The sequence below is a fragment of the Dendrobium catenatum genome, unplaced genomic scaffold, assembly GCF_001605985.2.
Source record: "Dendrobium catenatum unplaced genomic scaffold, ASM160598v2 original_scaffold_244749, whole genome shotgun sequence".
In the NCBI taxonomy this organism is placed as follows: domain Eukaryota; kingdom Viridiplantae; phylum Streptophyta; class Magnoliopsida; order Asparagales; family Orchidaceae; genus Dendrobium; species Dendrobium catenatum.
The window spans coordinates 1,054,885-1,080,278 of NW_021563156.1; the positions used below are offsets into that span (position 1 = coordinate 1,054,885).

Genomic DNA, 25,394 nt, shown 5'->3' on the forward strand with positions numbered 1-25,394 from the left:
TTTGCTACATACCTTCCCTCTTGATCGAACCAAATTCAATAAATTTAAACTCAATAAAAGTTAACAGAAGTTTTGAAATCACTAAATTAACAGAAAGGATCTTATGGGCTTTAGGATGATTATAATGAAGAAAAGAAAACAAAACAGCTACGAGTGATATACATTTCTTCTGTAACTAGTCTAAACATGATGAAGACTCGCCCCACCAAAATGATTCACGAGTTGACCTCTGTACTCTATAACATTCAGCAACACTTCCAATCGCATAACAATACAAAACCCAAATATCAGTCTTTCTGCCTCAAATCACTGAACAGATGAGCCACAAAGCTGACACCAACATCACCCTTGCCCATCAGCTTACATCTCATGCTGTAAGAATTGCAAAAATCGCATAGGAAGCACAAACAAAATACTAAAAGGGAATGTACTTTGACAGAATTCTATATCCCAAACATTAAGTCTATGACTTTGGACACAACTGACTTTGCCGGAGAAGCAATGGCTCCAGCTGGACGCTGTCCTTTGTTGTCAGTAGCAGAGGCCCCACCACCATTAAGATGAGAGTTGGGTCGAGCAGAAACAACAACACCAGGAGCCACTGAGGCACTTGTGCTCCTACTATATGAAGTGCGAGGAGTAAAAGGTATCAGGAGGCTAGCATTATTACTGCTGTTGTGTCTCTCATCCAGGTATTGCCGCTGTGCATAGTCCACTGGTTTCACACCGATTATGAGAACACTGTTTATCTGTGCGCCATTCTTTCCGAGTGCTCTCTGGGCATCATAATGATTCTATAAAGCATAAAAAAGTGAATATCATAAATGAAACATCAGTTGCTGATAGTAAAATAATGTTTTTCATATATTGAATCTGAAAAGCATACAATCCAGATGCAAAGCATGGACTACAAACATGACGGGATAACCAATAATTATAATAGCCTACCAAAGAAGTAGGACCAAACACATTCCACAACACACAAATGACAACATAGTTTTGACAATATAAATGACAAATTGGTCCACATATTTAATAAAGCACTGGTCTAGTCTTTTTTTTATTTGTTTTAAGTAAACCGATTCCTTGGTGACATGTTGGTCTACCTAATTATTATAAATACCTCTAATTATAAAAACTTATTATGGAATGAATAATTTATGGTTCTCTCTTTCTCCCAATTTCTTCTATTTATCTTGGGAGTTTACACCAACTCGAAAGGTGCCAAAACTTCTTGGATCACCAAGAAGCATAACAAATGATGCTCTAATTGCATTAAACTCACATCCCCACATCATCTTCAACCGTTCAGTAGTCTCCACCACAATGATCCACCCACCAGCCCTCTTTTCCGCTACAACCAACGGCCGTGCTGCTTTCAGCCTGGCCAGAAGCCTGCCTTCTTTCAGCCATCCCCTATTTTTCTCAAGAATCAATCCCCATTTTCACCACAACATCTGCCATAACCTGTTGCCCTCAAAGAATCTACCGTCAGTTGTTCTTTACAGCAGCAAGAAACCAGCCAAGGTTGCTAGTTCCGTCACTTCTTCCCACAGACCAAAACATTCAAGCCACAGATTTTCCATCAGCCAGCCCTACGACAGCCCAAACAACAGCATCCTCCACGGTTCTTGCCTCAACACCGGCAGTAACCATTTGTTCTTCAATATCAACGACCACCAAATTCAACACTTCTGCATTAACAATTACGTTCTTTTCAGAATTCTGCATCTTCTTCCATAATTTTGTTCTTTCCGGAATTCTGCATCCAAAATTTTTGTTAAAATTGCTACAGTTTTCAAGTTTCACAATCTGAATTCTATAGTTTTTCAATATTCACAACCCAAATTCTGTAATTTAGAATATCAAGATTTTGCATGCTGGAATCTGCCACCAAACACCAACTTTACGTCCAAACATCATCTAAATTCAAGATAATATCAGGTTAATTTTTTTCTCATCAAGAACAACATCTTTTATGCATTTTCAGCAGCCACCAAAGGACTATCAACATGAAAAATCCTGATTTGGCAGAAGCCATCCACACAATGCAAACTAAACAAGAATTATAATTCTCTAAAATACAAAAATCTCTACAATAATTCGATGTTCAAACAAATCCGTGCTTTCATTGACTCCATAGACAAGAGACCTGATAGTTTGTGTATTGACCATCCACATACTCCACTGCATCCTTGGTTCCGCAGGCCTAATCCCATCTCCACAACCGCCACCTTCTCCAAGAGGTTTCTCTTTTCTTATCCATCCTCTACCATTATTCAATATACCTTACTCAAATAATCTCAATATTTATTTCAGCCACCACAAGATTTACCTCAACCTCGTACCATAGACTATCATATTCATCTTCCATCCTTATCTTAACCAATTAACATCCGTCCTTATCATTCTCCAAGTTTTCAAAGGGATGCCATGGAACAATTAGTTTTTGAAATGCTTCACCCCAACACTATTCGTCATAATCTCAGCTAATTTCGATTCCAATATTGCTTGTTCAAAACAAGATAGTACTTCGCATTTTTGCATTAACTCTACAGCCCTTAATACACACATCATTAAAGATAAATTTTCTATTCCAATAGTAAATGTATTCTTAGATGCATTACATAGACTTTATTTCCAAACACTAGTTTTGTCATGCCACTCAAAAACTTAAGACACAATCTAAAAAGGTTCATAAAACTAATAATGATAGTCACTATGAATTTTTACTTATGCATTTTTCTCCTTCTAACTTTTTACAACTTCGCGGTCAAGTTTTGTTGCAAAGTAAATTAAATTACCGGATGATGCCACATGAGATAGCCATCTATTTGTCTTTTTCGTCTCTCAACCTTGAAAGGCAAGGTTAATTTCCATGATGAGAGGAGTGATATACATCAGCATAATATATTATTGGATCAAAAATTGTACAATCTATATATAAAGCATGGGCTACAAACATGGCAGGAAAACCAACAACTATGAAAGCCTACCAAAAAAGAAGAAATAAATACATTCCACAACTTGCAAATGACAATAATATAATTTTGGCAACATAAATGACAAATGGGCCCACATATATAATAACACAATAGTCTAGTCTTTTTTACCTGTTTTAGATAGGTCGGTTCTTTAGTGACATATTGATCTACCTAAGTATTATAAATACCTCTCTAGTTTTAAAGACTTATTATGGAATGAATAATTTCTGGATCTCTCTTTCTCTTAATTTTCTTTTTTTCTCTTGGGAGTTTACACCTACTCGAAAGGTATCAAAGCTTTTTTGAATCACCAAGAAGCATGACATAAATCCATGCCCTGAGCTGAATGCTAGCACCTCTCACAATCGATAAAAGCAAAATACTTTCAAGTAAGTTTGGAAGCACGTTCTTTTTCAAAGTTGTGACATTTCAAAAGTAGAGAAACACTATCTAGTATTTGTAGCAATTGAAAATGTCTCTTCTCCATAAAGGAAATAGATGTATAGTACGGTCAATTACATTTGTAAACTCAAATCTTCAATATTTACAAAACGAGTACTCAAATATTTATATCTATGATAATACCACCCAATCTTGAAGAGTACAACAAGATTAGCTTTTATTATCAGCAATTCAATAAATCTCACGGATGTAGAACGATATGCCAAGCTAGAGATGGGGACATTGATTTGAGGAATTAAAAGACTTGCCAACATAGGAATTTAAATTAAGGAAGGCTTTTGAATTAACTCTTAATTAAAAAAAAATATTCAAATTAGCCTAATTTGAGGAGTATTCCTTAAATAACTTATCTTATTTTAGGAAGGAATTTTAAATTCACATAGATTGGAATCTGAAATTAAAAACTTTCCTAAATTAAGATTCACCCAATATGGAAGGTAATGAATAACCAATTTGAAATTGTGGAGGCAATTGAAAGGGGGATTTAAATTTGAATCTTCTCCAAATAAAGGAGAGAGGGAAGTGTGGGCTGGCCCCTTAATGGGGACTTAATTGGATGATTAAAAAGGGGTTGTCAAGTTAGGAAATTTAAATTATGAAAGGGTATTTAAATCATCTCCCATTTAAATTCAAATAGACATGATTTGAGGGACTTTCTTAATATAGGTTTCCTCCCTTAGGAAATAAAATTTAAATTCAAATTCAATTGAATATAAATTTAGGTAGTTTCCAAAATTAAAGGAAGCTATTTTAGGAAAGGGTTTGAATGTTGGATATTGAATGCGGAGCCAAAGGGAGGGGGTGTTAGCCGACGGCTTTGGGAATGGGATTTGGGCTGGTGGTTGGTTGATGTTCGGTCTTGGCCTTGGGTGGAAAGTCTTGGCCAAGGTAGGAAATAAAAAATGGGGATGGCAGCTTGTGGGGACATCAGAGCATGAATCGTATATCAGACGCGTGGCCAACGATCTACGGCCACGATCACGTCGATGTATTTTGAGATTATTTCATGTATTTGTTTTATTATGTTATTTGTCTTTTATTATTAGTTATGTTGTAATTGTTTTCTGTTTTTACCCATTACTTAAAGAGATGTCGTATGTAAGCCCTGAGGGCATCGTTGTCTTTTTTATTTTGAGTCTTATATACGAGGCTATTTATAGCCACTATATTTTCTTTGAAAATTAATGAACGATTATTTGAGAATTTTGTCTTCTTGCTTGGACTTCTTGAGAGAGCTTGAGAGATCGGAGAGAGATCCCTTGGAGAGGGAGATTGGCGCATCACCCACCAACCTTGGAGAAGGCCGGGTTCGTGGTTTTATATCTTTGATTTCTCTTAACTCTATCTCCCACCTTTTCTTCACGATCTTACTTCTCCCTAGTCGTTTCCTTCCACCCACCAAAACACCGCCTACATCTCCACCTTGCTGCCGGCCCCTTACCCGCCCCCATTCAAACCGCCGGCCTAGCCCTCTCCCATCCCCCATTGCCTACTTTGGATACTTCCTAATTTTGGATTTCCATAATTTAGTTGGTCTTTGAATTCAAATTTCCCCAAATTTGAAATTTAAATTCTTTCCTAAATTATAAAATCTATTTTAGTAAAGTTTTCAAATTTTCCCTCCTCTTGGTTTTTCCCTCCATCATAAACTTGCCATTAAACCATTCCTAAAATAGTCTTTTATATTTTAGTTAACTTTATTCATGAGTAAATTCAAATCTATTTGAATTTAAAATAGTTACCTAAATTATAATCCTATTTTTTGTAACTTCCTAATTCATAGCCAATTTAAATTTCAAATGAAATTGGATGAAATCTTTCATTCCAAATTTAATTTCTTAATTTAAGTAAGCATTGAATGCCTCCCCAATCCTCTCCTCCTACTCCCTATGCCGCCGGCCGCATAGAGATCTCCTTTCAGATTGTTTCCTAAAATCACTTCACCCTTTCGGAAACAATTCTAAAATCTCTCCTTTTCCTGTGGCTGAAATCCCCCTTGCACCCCACCTCCTTAAAACTTTCCAAAACCTCTCCACCCAAGTTGGAATTAAGCCTCAAGTTCCTCTTCCCTGTTGGCCGAAAATTCCCCAAGGCTCCTGTACTGTTTTCCCTCCACAAATCCCTCCCAAACCCCATCCCACGTGGGGTTTCCTGATCTCCAAGACTGCTGCCAGAAAATTCCTGCAACTATTCTTGGATTTTCATCGGCTAGAGGCTTCAAAACTTCTGTCTTAAGAGGACAGCTTGCTGTCCAATAGTTCCCGCCGGCTCCTTTCACTGTAGCTCCATCGAGGAAGCTTCTCCTTACCTTCCAGCACTTCCCAACGTCAAAAACAGCGACTTCTCGCATGGATGGCTGACCCATAAACAGAATACGGCCTCTCCTACGACAAACTTCTTCAACATCTCGACTACTTGTTTCCGGACTTTGACTAAGGTGAACTTCTCCCCCTCTTCAATTACCTTTCTAATCCCCTAATCTTGTAGGTGATGACGAATCCCAAGGAGCCGAGTTTCGCCTTATGCCTAAACTTAGTAAACGTAGGATTTTGTTTCGCCATTGCCAAAGCTTAGTAAACGTAGGATTTTGTTTCGCCATTGCCAAAGCTTAGTAAACGTAGGATGAGTGCACTTTATTTTCTCCTAATCTTATTGTTAGATTAGGGATTTTTGTTGAAAACTATTTACTTAGCATGATTGTTAAATTTCTAACTTGTTTTGATTTTTCCAAGTGTTTGGCAAAGCGACTTATAGCCTAAACGTAGGCACCCCTCTCTTGTTTTATTTTATCATTTGGATTACTAATAGTTTTTTTTTATCGTTTGGATTGCTAATATTTTTTTTTTTTATCTTACTTGCTTATTTCAAGAATTCGTGCAAATTGTTTTACATTAATATAGTTCTATATCATCCGGTATCAGAGCATGGCTAGCATGTGTTACATGTGCTAAAATTCATCCTAAGCTATTGCTTAAGCTTGCATATTTAATTTGGCATGCATACCATCTCTTAAATCATTTTAAATCTTAGTTGTGTTTGCTGTCCAGAAATTTTTTGCACTCATTTAGTATGTTTTAAGGTTGTCTCTTAAGTATCTAGGTGCTACCCTCTATATAACAACTTCCCTAGTTACCTAGGATACTTAACGCCTTGTTGTAGTTTGCTGTCCTAACATTTTCTGCATCATTTAGTGTCACTCTAGAGAGTTTATCATCGCATTTAGGTGTTGTCCTCTACCTAGTTTCACCCCCAAGTGTCCCCTAGTGTCTAGTCATGGACCCGGAACAACTAGGAAGGACTTTAGACTTGTTGATAGGCCAAATGAAAAATATTAGCCAACAACTCAAAGAGAACCAAGTCGACCTAGCTAAGCTCCGTAGGAACACAACTGAGCAATTTGACACACTTGAGCGAGCTAGAGCGCACCCTACTCCCTACACCCCATCTAGACCACATTATATGTATGGAGATGATACCTACCCGGATGAGAGGCAACACCATGCCAATCATCGAGCTCCTTACCACAGACATGACCAACGTCATGATCTAGACTTGGATGAGAGGCAGCATCATGCCAATCATCGAGCTCCTTACCACAGACATGACCCACGTCATGATCCTGATATACCACTCATGAAGAATATTAAAGTTGACTCTCCTACCTTTAATGGCACACTTGATCCTCAGCTCTTCCTGGACTGGGTCAAAGGTATGGACAACTTCTTTAAGTGGTATGACATCTCTGAAGCTAGGAAATTCAGCTTTGCGGAGATGAAGCTCACGAGTAGGGCGAGTCAAATTTGGGCCAACTTAGAGAGCCTTAGGGAAGCTAGAAACGACTACCCCATTACCAATTGGTCGTCCATGAAGCGGGAACTCAAGCAGAAGTACTTGCCTCTCTCATACTTCCCCCGAGTATTGGACAGGTGGAATAGGCTGACTCAAGGCAATAAATCAGTTAAGGAGTACATCGCCTCCTTTGATGACTACCTGATTCGATGCAAGGGGGAGACCTCTACCACCCCCGCGCAGATCTTGTCTATGTTTCAAACCGGGTTGCGAGAGGATCTTCGCAATGAGCTATTTGCCCAGAACATCACTACACAGGAAAATGCCTACAACTTAGTGCTTGATCTAGAGGAGACCCGTTCACAGCACCTGAGCCGTTCACATGACTATAGGCCTTCCTACAAACCTTCTGGTAGTTCCACCCCTCACACCCCCACTACCCAGCCAACCCTAGGGAGCACTACCCGACCCTCGCTGGTTCCCCCACTCCTCGTCCTGATGTTAGAAGTAAGCCTCCCACTCCGGATACCCCTCGATCTAACCCCGGGACCAAATGCTTTAGATGTCAGGAGTATGGGCATATCGCCTCTCAGTGCTCTAGTCCCTATAAAGTCACGATTATCGAAGAGATCACTAAAGAAGAATTCGAGCCTGAAGTCGATCAGATTCACCAAGTAGACAATGATGATGAATTCTTTAAGGAGGATGACGACACTGCTGTCAACCAGTACATCCAAAAAATTGACACTTCTCCCACCTACATTGCGAGATGTGCACTGTCACAATCCGTTACCAACAACAACTGGCGTAGAATTACGATCTTTCACACCTACACCAAGATCAAGGATAAGAACTGTAAGGTCGTCGTGGATAGTGGCAGTTGCATCAATGTGGTCTCCTCCAGCATGGTGTCTAAGCTTAACCTGTCTACCGTTCCCCACCCCAACCTCTATAAGGTAGCTTGAATTAACACTACTGCCTTGGAGGTAAAGGAATGTAGCTTCATACCTATCTCCTTCGCTGACTATAAGGAGAATGTTTGGTGTGATGTGTTGATCATGAATGTTGGACAAATCCTTCTAGGTCGCCCGTGACTATTTGACAACGATGTCCACATCTACGGTCGTTCAAACATCTGCGAGTTTAAACATAAGGGCAAAAAGATCAAACTTTTGCCATCACAGCCTCGGGTTTCGGATGATCCTGAATCCAACCCTATCAAAGCAAAGAAGGGACTGAACCAGATAGTCGCCATAGCCAAGAGATTGCCTTTACACACCTTAGTCGATCATGAGACTCCCACTAAGTCTAACGAATCAGTCCCTCATGAGGGTCAGCTCATACCTAGTAGACTTGTTAAGATCCGTCCTGATGGTCTTCCCGATCCATTACCCCCGATTAGAGACATTTCCTATGTTCTAGATCTAGCCCCTTGAGCCTCCCTATCCGATTACATCCCATTTGGACTCGACTACCATGAGTCAGTGACTCATACTCTTGGTTTAAGTGCTTCTAAAATTGTTTACGGGTTCAAACCTAGACCGCCACTAGACCTTATAACCATGTGTTCTAGGTATAGGAATTTTGAGTCTGCATCATTATTTTCATCTCATATGCATGAGTTTCATAAAGAAATTGCAGGACAATTTGAAAAGAGCAATAACGATTACAAACTATATGCTGATCTGAAACGAAAATTTAAAACTTTTGAGGTTGGTGACTTCGTGATGGTGCGGATTCGTCAGGAACAGTTCCCACAGAGAACAATTAAGGAGCTGCATGCTAAGAGTGCTGGACCATTCAAAATGAGTAAGAAATTCCATGACAATGCTTATAAAATAGTTCTGCCAGCATAATTCAACTTCAATCCCTCTTTTAACATAAAAGATCTAGTTGCATATGAAGGTCCTGAATTCAACCCACCAAATCCACTCATACTGCAGCCTTGTGTGACCCCACCGTCTGAGAACCCAAGCCCACCTCCACTACCAAATATTCCCCAATCATCCATGGCAGAAAAGGTGAACTCGATTCTAAGTGATGACATCATCTCTACAAGAGAAGGTGGACGATGGAGGTACTTGATCAGGTGGAAAGGGAAGCCCGAGTCAAAGGATACATGGCTGGATCGTGATGAGCTACAGTAGATTGACAACGGCATATTGGAGATCCACGAGAGAACCATAGATGTTTACTCGACGGAGTCGAGTTTTCCTCTCACCCCAGGAGAATGATGGGGACATCAGAGCATGAATCGTATATCAGAGACGTGGCCGACGATCTATGGCCACGATCGCGTTGATGTATTTTGAGATTATTTTATGTATTTGTTTTATTATGTTATTTGTCTTTTATTATAAGTTATATTGTAATTGTTTTTCGTTTTTACCCCTTACTTAAAGGGTTGTCGTATGTAAGCCCTAAGGGTATTGTTGTCTTTTTTATTTGAGTCTTATGTACGAGGCTATTTATAGCCCCAATATTCTCTTTGAAAATTAATGAACGATTCTTTGAGAATTTTGTCTTCTTGCATGGACTTCTTGAGAGAGCTTGAGAGATCGGAGAGAGATCCCTTGGAGAGGGAGATTGGCGCATCACCCATCAAACTTGGAGACGGCCGGGTTCGTGGTTTCATATCTTTGATTTCCCTTAACTCTATCTCCCACCTTTTCTTCACGATCTTACTTCTCCCTAGTCGTTTTCTTCCACCCACCAAAACACCGCCTATATCTCCACCTTGCCGCCGGCACCTTACCCGCCCTCATTCAAACAGCCAGGCTAGCCCTCTCCCATCCCCCATTGCCAACTTTAGATACTTCCTAATTTTGGATTGCCATAATTTAGTTGGTCTTTGAATTCAAATTTTTCCAAATTTGAAATTCAAATTCTTTCCTAAATTATAAAATCTATTTTAGGAAAGTTTTCAAAATTTCCCTCCTCTTCGTTTTTCCCTCTATCACCAACATGCCAATAAACCTTTCCTAAAATTGTCTTTTATATTTTAGGTAACTCTATTCATGAGTAAATTCAAATCTATTTGAATTTAAAATAGTTACCTAAATTATAATCCTATTTTTGGTAACTTCTTAATTCATAGCCTATTTAAATTTCAAATTAAATTGGATGAAATCTTTCATTCCAAATTTAATTTCTTAATTTAAGTAAGCATTGAATGCCTCCCCAATCCTCTCCTCCTACTCCCTATGCTGCCGGCCCTATAGAGATCTCCTTTGAGAATTTTTCCTAAAATCACTTCACCCTTTGGAAACAATTCCAAAATCTCTCCTTTTCCTGTGGCTGAAATTCCCCTTGCTCCCCACCTCCTTAAATATTTCCAAAACCACTCCTCCCAAGTTGGAATGCCTCAAGTTCCTCTCCCCTGCTGGCCAAAAATTCCCCAAGGCTCCTGTACTGTTTTCCCTCCACAAATCCCTCCCAAACCCCATCCCACATGGGATTTCCTGATCTCCAAGACTGCTGCCAAAAAATTCCTGCAACTAATTTTGGATTTTCGTCGGCTAGAGGCTTCAAAACTGCTGTCTTAAGGGGACAGCTTGCCGTCCAATAGTTCCCGCCGACTCCTTTCACCGTAGCTCCATCGGGGAAGCTTCTCCTTACCATCCAGCACTTCCCAACGTCCAAAACAGCAACTTTTCGCATGGATGGCTAACCCGGAAACAGAATACAGCCTCTCCTACGACAAACTTCTTCAACATCTCGACTACTTGGTTCCGGACTATGACTAAGGTGAACTTCTCCACCTCTTCAATTACCTTTCTAATCCCCTAATCTTGTAGGTGATGACGAATCCCAAGGAGCCGAGTTTCGCCTTATGACTAAACTTAGAAAACGTAGGATTTTGTTTCGCCATTGCCAAAGCAACCATTAAAAAAGCGGACGAGGCGTCCGCATTGAGTCGCGCCTCAAGTCGATGCGGAAGTCATGCGTATCAGGGCTTACGCCTCGAACCATCTAGCGAAGCCTACGATTTTTTCGCATGAGGCGTACGCATTAGAGCGTAACGCCTCGAGGAAATATGAGGCACCGCCTTGAAATTTTTTCTTCGGTATATATGTAAATACAACGCAGCTGATTCGTGTTCGTGTATTTGCGTATAGGATTAGGGCTTCCTGTGAGAAATGAAAGGCGAACTAGAGGCGAAGCCGTGAGGGAAAGAAACGAAGCCGTGAGGGAAGGAGACGAAGCCGTGAGGGAAGGAGAGGAAGCCGGAACGAGACGACGCTGGGAAAGAAACAAAGCCGAACTTGTGAGTGCAAGAAATATTCAGGCATCGGTTAGGTCGGAAGAGTAGGTACGCGGTATTGTGGTCTTGACTTTGACGTGCAGTAACGAAAGCTTGAATAACTCCTGATTCGGCTTTCTTTCATTCGTCCACTCAGTACATGCTCGATACCGAGCAGGTACATGCTCGGTATCGCTCAGTACATGCTCGATACCGCTCAGTACATGCTCGGTACCACTCAGTACATGCTCGGTACTGAGCGGTACATACTCGGTACTGCTAGGTACATGCTCGGTACCGAGCCAGTACCACTCGGTACCGAGCAAGTATATGCTCGGTACTTAGCGGTACATGCTCGGTACGTTCGATATTGAGCATATACAACAAGCAGAATTTTAAAATTACTCTTATAATATAATTTTGTTCCGGGGGCGCTGCCCCCAGAAACCCTTGCAGGGGGGCAGCGCCCTCTTGGACCCCCGACAGACTGGTATATTTTTGTATTCATGTTGTTTTATTATTGGTAGTTCAAATAATTGTTAAAATATGTCCTATTGTTAGCATGACTAGTGGCACAAGAAGAAAAAATCCTGCATGGAAATATGGAACTCAAGTTGAAATGTCAGGCGAAGGTGTAAAGAAGGGATATGTTTACATGAAATATAATTTTTGTGAGAAATGCATAACTGGTGGCGTCAAGAGATCGAAGGATCATTTAGCCTGCACTAATGTCAATGTGGGACCATGTGCAAAAGTTCCTGATGAGATGAAAAAGGAATGTACAAATTTTTTAAAGAAGTTTGCCACTACAAAGAAGGTCATACAAAGAAATATGGAATAGATGATAGGATACTCTTCTTATTATGGATCACAGCATGAAGGTTCCAGTACTGTAAGCCATCTAGTTTCTTCTGACCGAGGCAGTCGGGGGCCCATGGATAGATTTATGCTAAATATTGATAACGAGGAAAACATAAATACTCAGGATATTCAGCCTCCTACAGCTACAAAAGAACTCAAAAACAGAGTTTATTTGGATATCACCAGATACAATTATGAAAATGGGATTCCATTTAATGTTGTTAGAAGTCCATCATGGATCAATATGTTACGATCTGTTGGAAGCTATGGAAGAGGATTACAACTTCCAAGCATGTATGAGCTGACGATTTGGATGCTGAATGAAGAGGTTAAGACAACTTCAAAAATGGTGGATGATGTTAAGAAGACTTGGATTGAGACAGGAGTGACAATAATGTCAGATGGTTGGTCAGATATTCGACATAGAAGTATTATTAATTTCTTGGTCAACAATCCATATGGAACAGTTTTTCTCAAATCAATAGATGCTTCAAGCTTTGTAAAGGATGCACAATTATTGTTTGAAATGTTGGATGAAGTTGTGGAGGAAGTGGGAGATGCCTTAGTAGTACATGTTGTTACTGATAATGCAAGTGCATACAAAGTTGTAGGAAGAATGTTAATAGAGAAGAGGCCTCACCTTTACTGAACTCCTTGTGCTGCACATTATATTGACTTGATGCTTGAGAGGTTGGGATAGTTGCCTCAACATAATTCAGCCATATTGGCAAATTCGTTAGTAAGTTTATATACAATCATTCTTGGGTACTCAGCTTGATGAGAAAATTCATTGATAAGGAAATTATTAGACCTACTGTTACAAGATTTGATACTGCATATTTAATATTGCAGAGATTCAAGTAGTTAAGACAACCTTTGGAAGCAATGTTTGCTTCCGAAGAGTGGGATAAAAGTTTATGGGCCAAAAAACAAGAAGGAAAACAAGTTAAAAAGATTGTTATGAAAGACGATTCATTTTGGCGCAGTACAAATTATGCTTTGAAGACAACAAGACCATTAGCAAAGGTGCTTGGAATGGTTGATGGTGAGAGGGCCCCGGCTATGGGATTTATTTATGGAGCAATGAATAGGGCTAAAGAAGACATTGCAAAAGAATTGGGAGGTCAAGAAAGTGCCTACAAATAAATATGGGATATTATAGATGAAAAGTGGGATCGACAGTTACACAAACACTTACATGCCGCTGCGTACTATTTAAATCCCCAATTTCATTATGATAAGGATTTTTATGTTGACAAAGAGGTGAAAACTGGTTTGTATGCATATATGGACAGACTCATTTCTAAAGAAGACTACCTCAAAGTGAATGATCAGCTTGAGAATTTTCATTTGAAAAAGGAAATATTTGGATTTAGAGCAGCACAAGCATACTACAAAACACAATCTCCTGGTATGTTTATAGTTTGAGTATTTATAATTTTAATGTTAATATTTATATTCAAGTCTTCTACTTCAACCAATATTCATAAAATATTATGTTTGTCTTCATGTAGAACGTTGGTGGGCTCAGTTTGGAGATGATGTTCCTGAATTGAAAGCTTTTGCAGTTAAAGTTCTTAGCCTAATGTGTTCGGCTTCTGCATGCGAGCATAATTGGAATATATATTCAATCAAATTCATACAAAGAGAAGAAATCGATTGGCGGCAGATTGAATGAACAAACTAGTTTATGTTATGTTTAACAAAAAACTGAAAGATAAACATCTCAAATTGCAAAATCAAGAAAATATTGAGAATGAAATTGACCCTTTGCTTGTTAATGAGCTACAATCTGATGATGAATGGGTTACTCCTAAGAATGCTGATGTATCTGAAATTGAAGTAGAAGGAGAAAGTCATGTCAATGAAGAAGACAATGAAGCAACTATCCAAGTATATAAAAGAAAGAAACAAAGTGAGATTGAAGCTTCAAAAAAATTTAAAAGTATTCTTAAATATAATGAATTATTTTGTATGTTACTATAGTTTCATTTTAGAGCTAATGAAATATTAACTGATATAAGAGATAAAGGAAAAAATATTATAGATGAAAAAGAGTTGGAGGATGACTTTGACATTAATTATGAAGATTCTTCTAAAGACAATCAAAGTGATGATGAGCCTGTTTTGAGTCTTGATCCTAAGGGGATGTTTTATTTTTAAGTGTGTTTATTTTAAATCTTGTATTCCAGTAATATTATCTTAAAATAAATCTTCAAATTCATAGTTGACATAATATTTTGTTATTTTTTGTCATTATTTAAAATTTTAAATTAATTTATTTTAATCGTTTTGAGGCTTACACCTCGATCCGCCTCGAGGTTTACGCCTCGCCTCACTTAGAAAAAACGCCTCGATTCCCGATTTCGCCTTTTAAAACCTTGTGCCAAAGCATAATAAACGTAGGATTTTGTTTTGCATTTGTCAAAGCTTAGTAAACGTAGGATTGAGTGGACTTTATTTGCTCTTAATCTTATTATTATATTAGGAATTTTTGTTGAAAACTATTTACTTAGCATGATTGTTGAATTTATAACTTGTTTTGATTTTTCCAAGTGTTTGGCAAAGCGGCTTACCTAAACGTAGGCACCCTTCTCTTGTTTTATTTTATAATTTGAATTACTAATAGTTTTTTTTTATCTTACTTGCTTATTTCAAGAATTTGTGCAAATTCTTTTACATTCATATAGTTCTACATCACGGCTTGGGTTGGAGAGGGGAGGGAGGTTAGTTAAGGGTTTGGGACAAGGTGGTTGGCGATTTAGGATGATGGCAGAGGACCAAGTGGGTCTCGGTCATGGGAGAAAGAGGGAGTTAGGGGTGGCAGCTAGAATAAAGAAAAAGGGGAATTAGAGAAGAAGATAAACCACGAGCACAAACACTTCCTGCGGCTGATGGGTAATACTTTGCACTCACCTAGAGACTTTAAACCACGAGCCCAGACGCTTCTTGCGGCTGGTGGCTATTGTGTTGCCCTAACCTAAGGACTTCCACTCTCCTAAGAACTCTCATAGCTCTTAAGAACAAAGTGAAGAAATTCTTTCTTAGTAATCATTCATTCCCTGAAAATGATGAGGAAGCTTTAAATAGCCAATATACAATGAAGGAAAACAAAAAAGACAAACAGGCCCTAGGGCTTACATAGGACTACTCCCGCAAGTGAGGGTAGAAACGGAAAAAATGCATAAATAATTCAAAATACAAATAATAACTCAAAATAAAGTGGAGCGATCATGGTCGTCGATCTTTGACTCCTATGATAAACTTTCAATATCGGATGTCCTCATCATTCTCCCGGGGTGGAAAAAAGCTTGACTCCGTCGAGTTCGCATCCCGGGTACGCAACCATGCTCTGATACCAAACTAATGTAGAACGATATGGCAAGCAAGAGATAGGGACAATGATTTAAATAACTAAAATACTTGCAAACATATGAATTTTAATTAAGAAAGGATTTTGAATTAACTCCTAATTAAAGAAAATTCAAATTAGCCTGATTTGAGGGGCTTTCTTAAATAACTTATCTTATTTTAGGAAGGAATTTCAAATTCACTTAGATTGTTATCTGAAATTAAGAACTTTCCTAAATTAAGATTCACCCAATATGGAAGGTAATAAATAGCCAATTTGAAATTGTGGAGGAAATGGAAAGGGGGATTTAAATTTGAATCTTCTCCAAATAAAGGAGAGAGGAAAGTGTGGGCCGGCCCCTTAATGAGGACTTAATTTGATGACTAAAAAAGGGGTTGTCAAGTTAGGAAATTTAAATTAGGAAAGGATATTTAAATCATCTCCCATTTAAATTCAAATAGACATGATTTGAGGGACTTTCCTAATATAGGTTTCCTTAGGAAATAAAATTCAAATTCAAATTCAATGGAATATGAATTTAGATAGTTTACAAAATTAAAGGGAGCTATTTTAGTAAAAAGATTTAAGTGCAGAATTTTGAAAGTGGAGCCAAAGGGAGGGAGTGTTGGCCGGCGGCTTTTGGAATGGGATTGGGGTCGGCCATTGGTTGATGTTCGGGCTTGGCCTTGGGTGGAAGGTCTCGGCCAAGGTAGGAAATGAAAAGGGGGGTGGCGGCTAGGGTTGGAGAGGGGAGGTTAGTTAAGGGTTTGGGACAAGGTGGTCGGCGATTTGGAATGAGGGTAGAGGACTAGGTGGGTCTCGATCAAGGGAGAAAGAGGGAGTTAGGGGCAGCGGTAGAAGAAAGAAGACGAGGAATTAGAGAAGAAGATAAACCACGAGCCCGAATGCTTCCTGCAGCTGATGGGTAATACTTTGCCCTCACCTAGAGACTTCAAACCACGAGCCCGGATGCTTCCTACGACTGGTGGCTATTGCATTGCCCTAACCTAAGGACTTCCACTCTCCTAAGAACTCGCATAACTCTTAAGAACAAAGTGCAGAAATTTTTTCTTAGTAATCATCCATTCCCCTCAAATGATGTGAAGGCTTTAAATAGCCAACATACAATGAAGGAAAACAAAAAAGACAAACATGCCCCTAGGGCTTACATAGGACTACTCCCTCAAATGAGGGTAGAAATGGAAAAAATGCATAAATAATTCAAATTACAAATAATAACTCAAAATAAAGTGGGGCGATCATGGCCGTCAACCTTTGACTCCTATGATGAACTTTCACGATTGGATGTCCTCATAATTCACCGTCAAATACATGGTATGTGGGTTATTTTAAACATTTTGATGTTTCTTTTAAAAATAAAATAGATTTTGAAGATACACGTCATATAGTTTTATCTCATTAAAATAGGACTTGAAAGAGAGCAAGAGATTCATAAAACCTGAATCTTTGAAGAAAAACAAGTACCTGATAGAGAACATGCATCCAGTTAGCATCCCTAGGACCAGGGACGTGCTTCAATATTGTACCAAACTTCTCAAATTCACGCAGCACCAGGTTGGTATCACCCGGGGCAAATCTAATGAGGAAAAGTTGCATATTTATTTCTAATATATTATACACTTCAAATATATACCAAAGTCAAACGCTAAGATCATCATATAAAAATATAAAAAAGAAGCTAGGTTAAAAACCGTAGGAAATTCACAAATTAATGAAAAATGCTTAGAATTAAGGATTTTGAGTATAATCCTAGAATAGAGCAACATAATAATCTTTAAACTAACAGTCTATCGACTACCAATTGAACTTTAAAACATGGCCTGGAAACCGATCAACAAATGCACCAGTGAAATTTCACATCATGGCATTTATAATAATAAAATCGATTCAAACAAGTAGGAAAAAGAAAGAAAATAATTACAGAAACCATGATGTGGAAAATTCCTTTATGGCAGATCTCAGACCTTCGAAATGGAGCAACAGCTCCCAAGTCACAATTAATATAAGGAAATATCATTTGTTTTCGGGTAACTAGTTCAGCATATGTATAGATTAACATTTTGATATATTCTCATCATCAAAAATAGCTTTATAACAAACTATTTGGGGTTAAATTGATTAATAATTATTCTCTATTCATTACTTGTAAGTGGTGCATGTAAGGGTGACACTGAGTTGACGTCAAGCAAATCATCTTCAACTCGAAATTGGAAGTCAAAAGTTATCAATTCAAAATGGATTTCAAAGTCATTTCAATAAAGTTAGTAGATCTAATAAAATATTTTTTTTTATTGCCAAAAAAGTATATATATATCAATTCTCATAAAAAAAATCATTTGAAGATAATTTTTATGCCACCTATACTTTTTTCATTAACTTGATGCTCTTCATAGCTCTTCCGATAAATATTGTGTCCATATTTTTCCAGGTGTAAAATGAAATCAAATCACCAATACAATTAGAAAGATCTATCTCATTGTAAAGAATGCAAAACCAACAAAAATACAAGAATAAAAAGAACGAAAAAAACTTCTAATAGCATGGTGATATATTGGTGTCGTATAAAACAATTAGACTAGTGTCTAAAGTCTACAACTCCAATGTGGGTGGTTGGTCAAGCTTCATTTAATTATAAAAATATGCAAATTAAATTTTAATACTACGTATTGATTTATAAGACAATCTAGGCTTGGCCTTGGATGAGGCAAGCCAACAAGAGCCAGAGAATTGAGAATTGAGATTGGTGCTGTGATAATAGAATTCAAACGGATGGACAACCGCAAGAGTATGAGAATCATCCTTTTGCACCCTGATGATTTTGTAGCGCCTTTTTAAGTAAAGGGTAGCCTTTTAGAGAAATAGGTAAACCAAAGTTAGTTTCAAGGACAAATAACCCAAACCTAATTTTACTCCAATGCAACTACAAATTAAAAAAAGTAATAAAAAAGGCCCCAGTCTTTCCATTAATCGTTGAAGTAAACAACCATTGGTCTTATTTGTGCTAGTCATCAAAGATGTCACCAATGGGTTTCCTATAATCCTTATTTTTTAAGATTTTTCCTTAAGTTATACTTTAATAATGTTTATATTTAATTATATTTTGTAAACAAAAACTACATGATAAAAAATTTTGTGGGGGCATATGTCTTGCGCCTCAGATTAAATGCCTTGCCTATAACCATGGTTTAAAATTGTGAAATTTGAGGCACGACTCAGTGCAATTTCGCCCGTTTATGCATCAAGGCTTATGCTTTGAGGATGGAATTTGAGGGGTACGCCTCAATTATACTAAGGCACGCTTCGCCTCATTTATTCGAGGTGTTCGCCTCTCGAAATTATAAAAAAACTTAAACCTAATATTTATTTCGCTGGTAATACTTCGCCAGTGTTGTACCTAGCCTTTCGAATTCATCTCACCTCTTCGCCTCTCATAATCCTACTATTCTTCTTTTTCACATGGCCTCTCATCTTCATCCTCAACCGCGACTTCTGCTGGCCTCAACCACGATTGCTGCTTAGCGTGGTCTTGAGTGCGCCCTTGACCACGAATGCCTTTCACTTCTTCAGCGAGTGGCTCATCGACTCATCAGGTCCGCCTCCGGCCTTCCTCTTCTTTTTTTGCGACAACAGATGTATGACTTATTTGTTTGTTGAATGTCTATCACCACATCTTAAAAAAAAAAAACAAGTTCTTACATACTAGTGGGTAATTTGCAAACTCAAAATGTCCTTGAGCTTAATTTTTCTTAAAAAAATTGTTGTTTTGGTTTGTGAAACATTTCTTACTCATTATGTTGGTTAGAGAATAGGGGATTTACATATCATGATTGTTATCTAAAACTCTAAAATAAGAACAAATCAACAAACATTTTATTTTTTTTATTATGTAACAGTAATATGATTCTGAATTCTAGATGATATTATAGAAATCCTTGTCACATCTTAAAAAAAAAACAAGTTCTTACATATTAGTGGGTAATTTGCAAACTCAAAATGTCCTTGAGCTTAATTTTTCTTAAAAAAATTGTTGTTTTGGTTTGTGAAACATTTCTTACTCATTATGTTGGTTAGAGAATAGGGGGATTTACATATCATGATTGTTATCTAAAACTCTAAAAAAATAACAAATCAACAAACATTTTATTTTTTTTATTATGTAACAGTAATATGATTCTGAATTCTAGATGATATTATAGAAATCCTTGTTTCAAGTTATAAATGTTGTAATCAGTGAATGTTCTCTCCATATGGCAACTTTTAGTGAGTCTGGAAGATTTGGTGAGAAGTCCAATTGAGTTAACAATATGTTTTTGTTTAAATAAATAAGTTTAGATGTGAAATATGTAAATTAAATAGTTATGAATTCTATGAATTAAAATCCCAATTCAAAATTTCCATATAGAGCATACTACACATGATTTAGGGCATCTAAATCTGCAAATGATTTAGGCATCTAAATCTACCATCTACAATTTTATGTTAACTTTGTTAATGCATTTATGATATAACATATTTGAGACATGGAACGAGTATCAATCATAGTCGACACAAACAATTATTCTAAGATTGGTTGGATGAACTTTTTTTTTTTTTTGAGAAGAATGTTTGTAATTTGTTAAATTAGTTATGTTGTTTATTTAATCAATAATGTTCTATGTATTGAGTGCATGTTTCATATTCAGCTCGTAAGTGATGTTCAGAAGTAGAGGTAAAGTTGCATCAGGTCATACGAAGGATCCAGCACGGAAACATAGCACTCAAGTGGATGTAGGAGGCAGTGATAAAATATATGTATATCTGAAATGTAATTATTGTGACAAAGTTGTGAAGGGTGGTGTGACTAGGATGAAAGAGCATCTTTCAGGGTCCCATAAGAATATTGCACCATGCACTAAAGTCCCTGATACATTCAGGGAGGAGATAAAGGCATACATGAATAAATCTATCACGTCAAAGCATCTTGCACAAAAGCAGTTTGAGGACAAAATTGACATTAGCTCCTACTACGATAGTGAGCGTAGTAGAAATTCATCTTCTTCGATGAATCCCTTATCTTCTAGGGTGCAAGAGGTCCCATGGATCATTACATTGTGCAAACATCATAGGATAGACCTTCTACTATATAGAGGATGGCCCCAAAGAATACGAGGGAGGCAAGGAAAAGATTATATAAGGATATAGGCATATTCTTCTATAAAAATGCAATCTCATTTAATGTTGCAACATCACAACATGATTCGATCAGTTAGAGCATTTGGGAGAGAGTTCAAACCTCCAACCATGTATGATTTCAGAATGTTGATTTTGAAGGAGTTGGATAATACTGAGAAAAATATTGAAGAAAGTAAGATGACATGGCCAAACAGGTGTAATTATTATATGAGACAGTTGATTAGATATGGAGAATAGAAGTTTAATAAACATTCTGATTAATAATCCCTACGATACTATATTTATGAGGTCAATTGAAACATCTGATTAGGTCAAGGATGCTAAGTACATATTTGGATTATTAAACAGCGTTGTTGAGGAGGTTGGAGAATATTTATTAGTACAAGTGGTAATATATAATGTCGGTGCTTACAAGGCTGCAGGAAAAAAACTTAGGAAGAAGAGAAAACATTTATATTGGACTCCATGGGTTGCACATTGCATAGATCTCATTCTTCAGTAGTTTAGAGCTGCCTCAACAAAAGAAAACATTTACTAAAGAAAAAAAAATAACTAAGTTTATTTACAATCATTTTTAGATTTTAGCTCTTATGAGAAAATTTTCGAAGAAAGAAATTCTAGGACCAGCAGAGTAAGATTTGTAATCGCTTACTTGAAATTGCATAATATGTTGGATGCTAGAAAACTTTTAGAGTCTATGTTTAGCTCCACATAGTGATTGAGTTGTGCATGGACAAAGAAAGCTAAGGTAAAAGTGGCTAGAAAGATTATTTTAAATGATAACTTTTGGCGTCTCTTGTACGTCATCACAACCACTAGACCTTTAGTATAAGTTTTACGAATGGTGGATGCAGAAAAGAATCCTATTATGGGTTTCATCAACAATGTTATGGATGAAGCTAAAGAAATGATTGCCAGCAACTTAGGGGGCAAGGAGGAAAGTTATAGGAAAATTTGAAATATTATTGATGATAGGTAGAAGATACAACTTCACCGACACTTGCATGCAATAGGTTATTACTTACACCCTTAGTATCAATATACAAAGAATAAGTCTACAAATCCTAAAATAAAGTTGGGATTGCATCATTATATTGATCAATTGATAGGTGATACAATTAAAAAATCAAATGTTGGCATGCAATTTGTACCTTTTAGGAATAAAGAAGATTTTTTGGATTATAATAAGCAAAGCACAATATTTTCAAACAATCTCCATGTAATTTCATTTATTGTTTAATCATTTATTTAAAAGTTGTTCTTTGAGCACAGACTATACTTATTTATGTAAATCTTAGTTGAGTGGTGGATTCAGTTTGGTTATAACACTCCAGAATTGCAGTGTTTTGTTGTGAAAGCTTTGAGATTAACATATTCCTCATCTAGCTGTGAACGGAATTGGAGTACCTACAACCAAGTTCATACAAAGAGGAGAAATCATTTATCAATATTGATGATGAATTCACTAGTGTATATTTGTACAATATGAGACTCAGAGATAGGAACTTCAAAAAAAAAAGATAAAGGATGACGAAGATCCTTTGCTTTATGAGGATATGGCATCTGATGATGAGTGGTTTGTAGATGATGAAGTGAAAGTGAAGTCATTTGAATAATGAGAGGAAGATTCAAATATTGATTTCTTTAATGTTTATAGAGCATCTACGTCAGTCACAACTCAAGAACATACCAAAAAAGATATATAAATAATATAGTTTTCATAGACTTTACTTTTATTAATGTATTACTAATCTTAATATTGTTCAAAAATATTTAGGGAAGAGGAAGATAACTGATATTGAAAAAGGAGTTGATTGGGAGACATTAGACTCCATAGGAGAGGAGGAAGGCGAGACAGCAATTCATCATAACGATGATTCAAATGAAAACTCCCTTAGATATGACAGTGCTGATGACTTCTAAGTTGTTATGTCAATGCTATTTTCTTTTTGAATTACATGTTAATGAAAAGGATATTGTGATTTGGGAAAGATAGAAATTTGAGTTGAACAATATTTTATGTTATCTTATTATTGTGACGTTTGGATTTCACTTTAATTTCAAACAATTTATTACTTGACACTTTATATCTTGTATTTTTTTAAGTTTTATATCATTAGATTACTCATTAGTATATAAAATTTTATCATTTTATCTTTATATAATTTTTCATTTTGAGTCTTCACCTCAGAACGCCTTGAGCCTTACATCTCACCTCATGAAAGAAACACGCCTCAATACCAGATTACACAATTTTAAACCTTGCCTATGACACATATAAATCCTCATTTGGAAACCCTTGGTCAAATTCATAGGTTCAATTAAGGCATGTACGGCGGAATTGAACTAAAAAGAGACTATGGCTTATTTTCCAAATATCATTATAATCCTTAAACAAGTGATAGTGTTTTCTCATTGCATAAGAATGATGTTGCATATTTTCTTCTTCTCAACATTTGAAATTTTTGCTCAAGTTATGGTTACCTCTTGTTGGTCAATGACTTAAACTTCAACTAACATTTTTTTTACAACCAATAAGGCATGAGCAAAGGCATTAGGAAATCTTTAACAATTATTCATCTACTTCAATTGTCTATCCATCCAAAGATCACAAAACAATCTAGGTATGGCAAAATAAATACATTGATGGGGGTCTTTAAGTTGACAATCAACTAGGTGGATGAAATTCATATATTTGCAGCCATGAACTAATAAGCATTAATATTGGATTAACAAGGCAAATTAGTAACAGAGAACTCTGCTAGTTAGGTTTCATTACCTCAAACAATTGTTCTTATTTCTCTTTTTCCTTGTTATCAAGTTTGTTGTGTGCAAAGTTGTGTAGAAGGGAAAAACATTGTTATTTAAAAATAAGACAAACATATCTATTCTGACTAGATAAGAACTCAAGATTTTTCCCTATCCAAGTTTTCAACAAAAAATATGATTCATTTGGATCTATGCAACTGTCTTCATATCTGAATGTATGAGGGATCCTTTTGCAAGCTAAGGCATTAACTTTAAATACTTAGCATTGTGAATCTTCTAACATGCAACAATGTTGGCTAAACAATTAGCATCAATTTTAATTCTTAAAATTCTAAATATATATTACAAGAGAATCATGTAAGATCACTTGATACAATTGACTTGAATGTAAGACAATGATCGCTTTTCTATTGTTGATTGCAAGAAACATGTTAGTTATTATTCTAAACACTTGATAGTCATCTAAAAGGGAGTATTACATGAACCATTCCTAAGTTATTCATATTGTTAGACATGTTAAATTAATAATAAAGCTCACAAAAACTACTAATAAAATTTTCATTTTCTCTATAGACATCAATACAAACCTTTACATAACTAAATACATGGATCTCTCATAATAAGATAATTCATTGACATTAAATCATGTGGCATTGACTCTCAATTGACTATGGGCATCACTCCAATATTGCTGAGAGAACTTCATACAAACATCCAACTATAAAAAAATTTCACTTCAAACACCACTATTAATTGATTGATAGAGAAAAACGTGAAATAAAACATTGAATGAAGCACAGAAAAAACAAGCCTTTCGAACGTCATAACTTGCACAAGCTCACATAACAAATGGATAAGTGGATAATAGAAAATACGTTGACCGCACATACCCATAAACAGTAACCCACTCTTCCTCATTCAATGCTCCCATGGATAGGTTATTCCTCTGCATCTCCGGCCTAACAGCTTCCCTTGGAGGAGGCAGCATGATTAGTGCTCCTGGCTGCACTTCACCATCAACTGGAGAACCTCTGCCCTTCTTCTCCAGCTCCGGCTCCCCAGTCTTCAACGGCGACCACCAGCTAGCGCTCCCTGGACTATGCTGGTGCTGCTGCTTCGCAAGTTGAAACCCACCATTTTCCAACACAGAACTACTCAGTTCCGCCGCCCTGCTTCTATGAAGAGAAGGAGAGGATAAATATCCGCGCGAAGGATTTGGTGTCCTCGAATCAGATCCCAGCTCCGGCGAGGCTGGAAACTCGCCTAGGGTGGGCTCAGGGGAGAATTCAAGGCGATCCTCCAGTGTGAACACAGGAGGTGGCGGCGGTTCCGATCCGCCGAAGTTTTCGTGCCATTGGGCGGAGAGGGCAGCCGCTTGGCCGGGGATGGTGAATCTCCCGCCAGCGCGATGGACGGAGACCGGCGAGGCAAGATCGTGAAAAAAGAGGGATTGCCTCTCTGATTTATAATTCCTCCGCGACGTCGAGCCCATAGTTAGTTCCCACCAGCCAGCGACTATAGTGCAGAAAAGAAACCCTAAAACCTGGAGCTCGGCGTAGACAGTGGAGGGAGGGGGGGTTATTTTTAGATTTTAAACTGAATTTGAAAATATTTAAAGTTAAAAAAATATATATTTATTAAAATTTTCCTTAATGAACTAATTAGTAGGTGATTACACCATTGTTTGATAACAAGAGCCTAAACTGAGGGAAATTCATTAACCGTAAATTTTATACTATTT

General features: G+C 37.2%; 1 protein-coding gene across 1 annotated transcript; it reads right to left on the reverse strand.

The window, feature by feature from the left end:
• LOC110097085 (nuclear pore complex protein NUP35) lies at positions 1 to 25,234 on the reverse strand. Its single transcript, XM_020823317.2, has 3 exons — positions 24,544 to 25,234; positions 17,177 to 17,288; positions 1 to 794 (listed from the first exon to the last, which is right to left on the reverse strand). Exons 1-3 carry the CDS (start codon positions 25,143 to 25,145, stop codon positions 444 to 446), a joined length of 1,065 nt encoding a protein of 354 aa, XP_020678976.1. The 5' UTR covers positions 25,146 to 25,234; the 3' UTR covers positions 1 to 443.
• Positions 25,235 to 25,394: the final 160 nt, after the last annotated feature.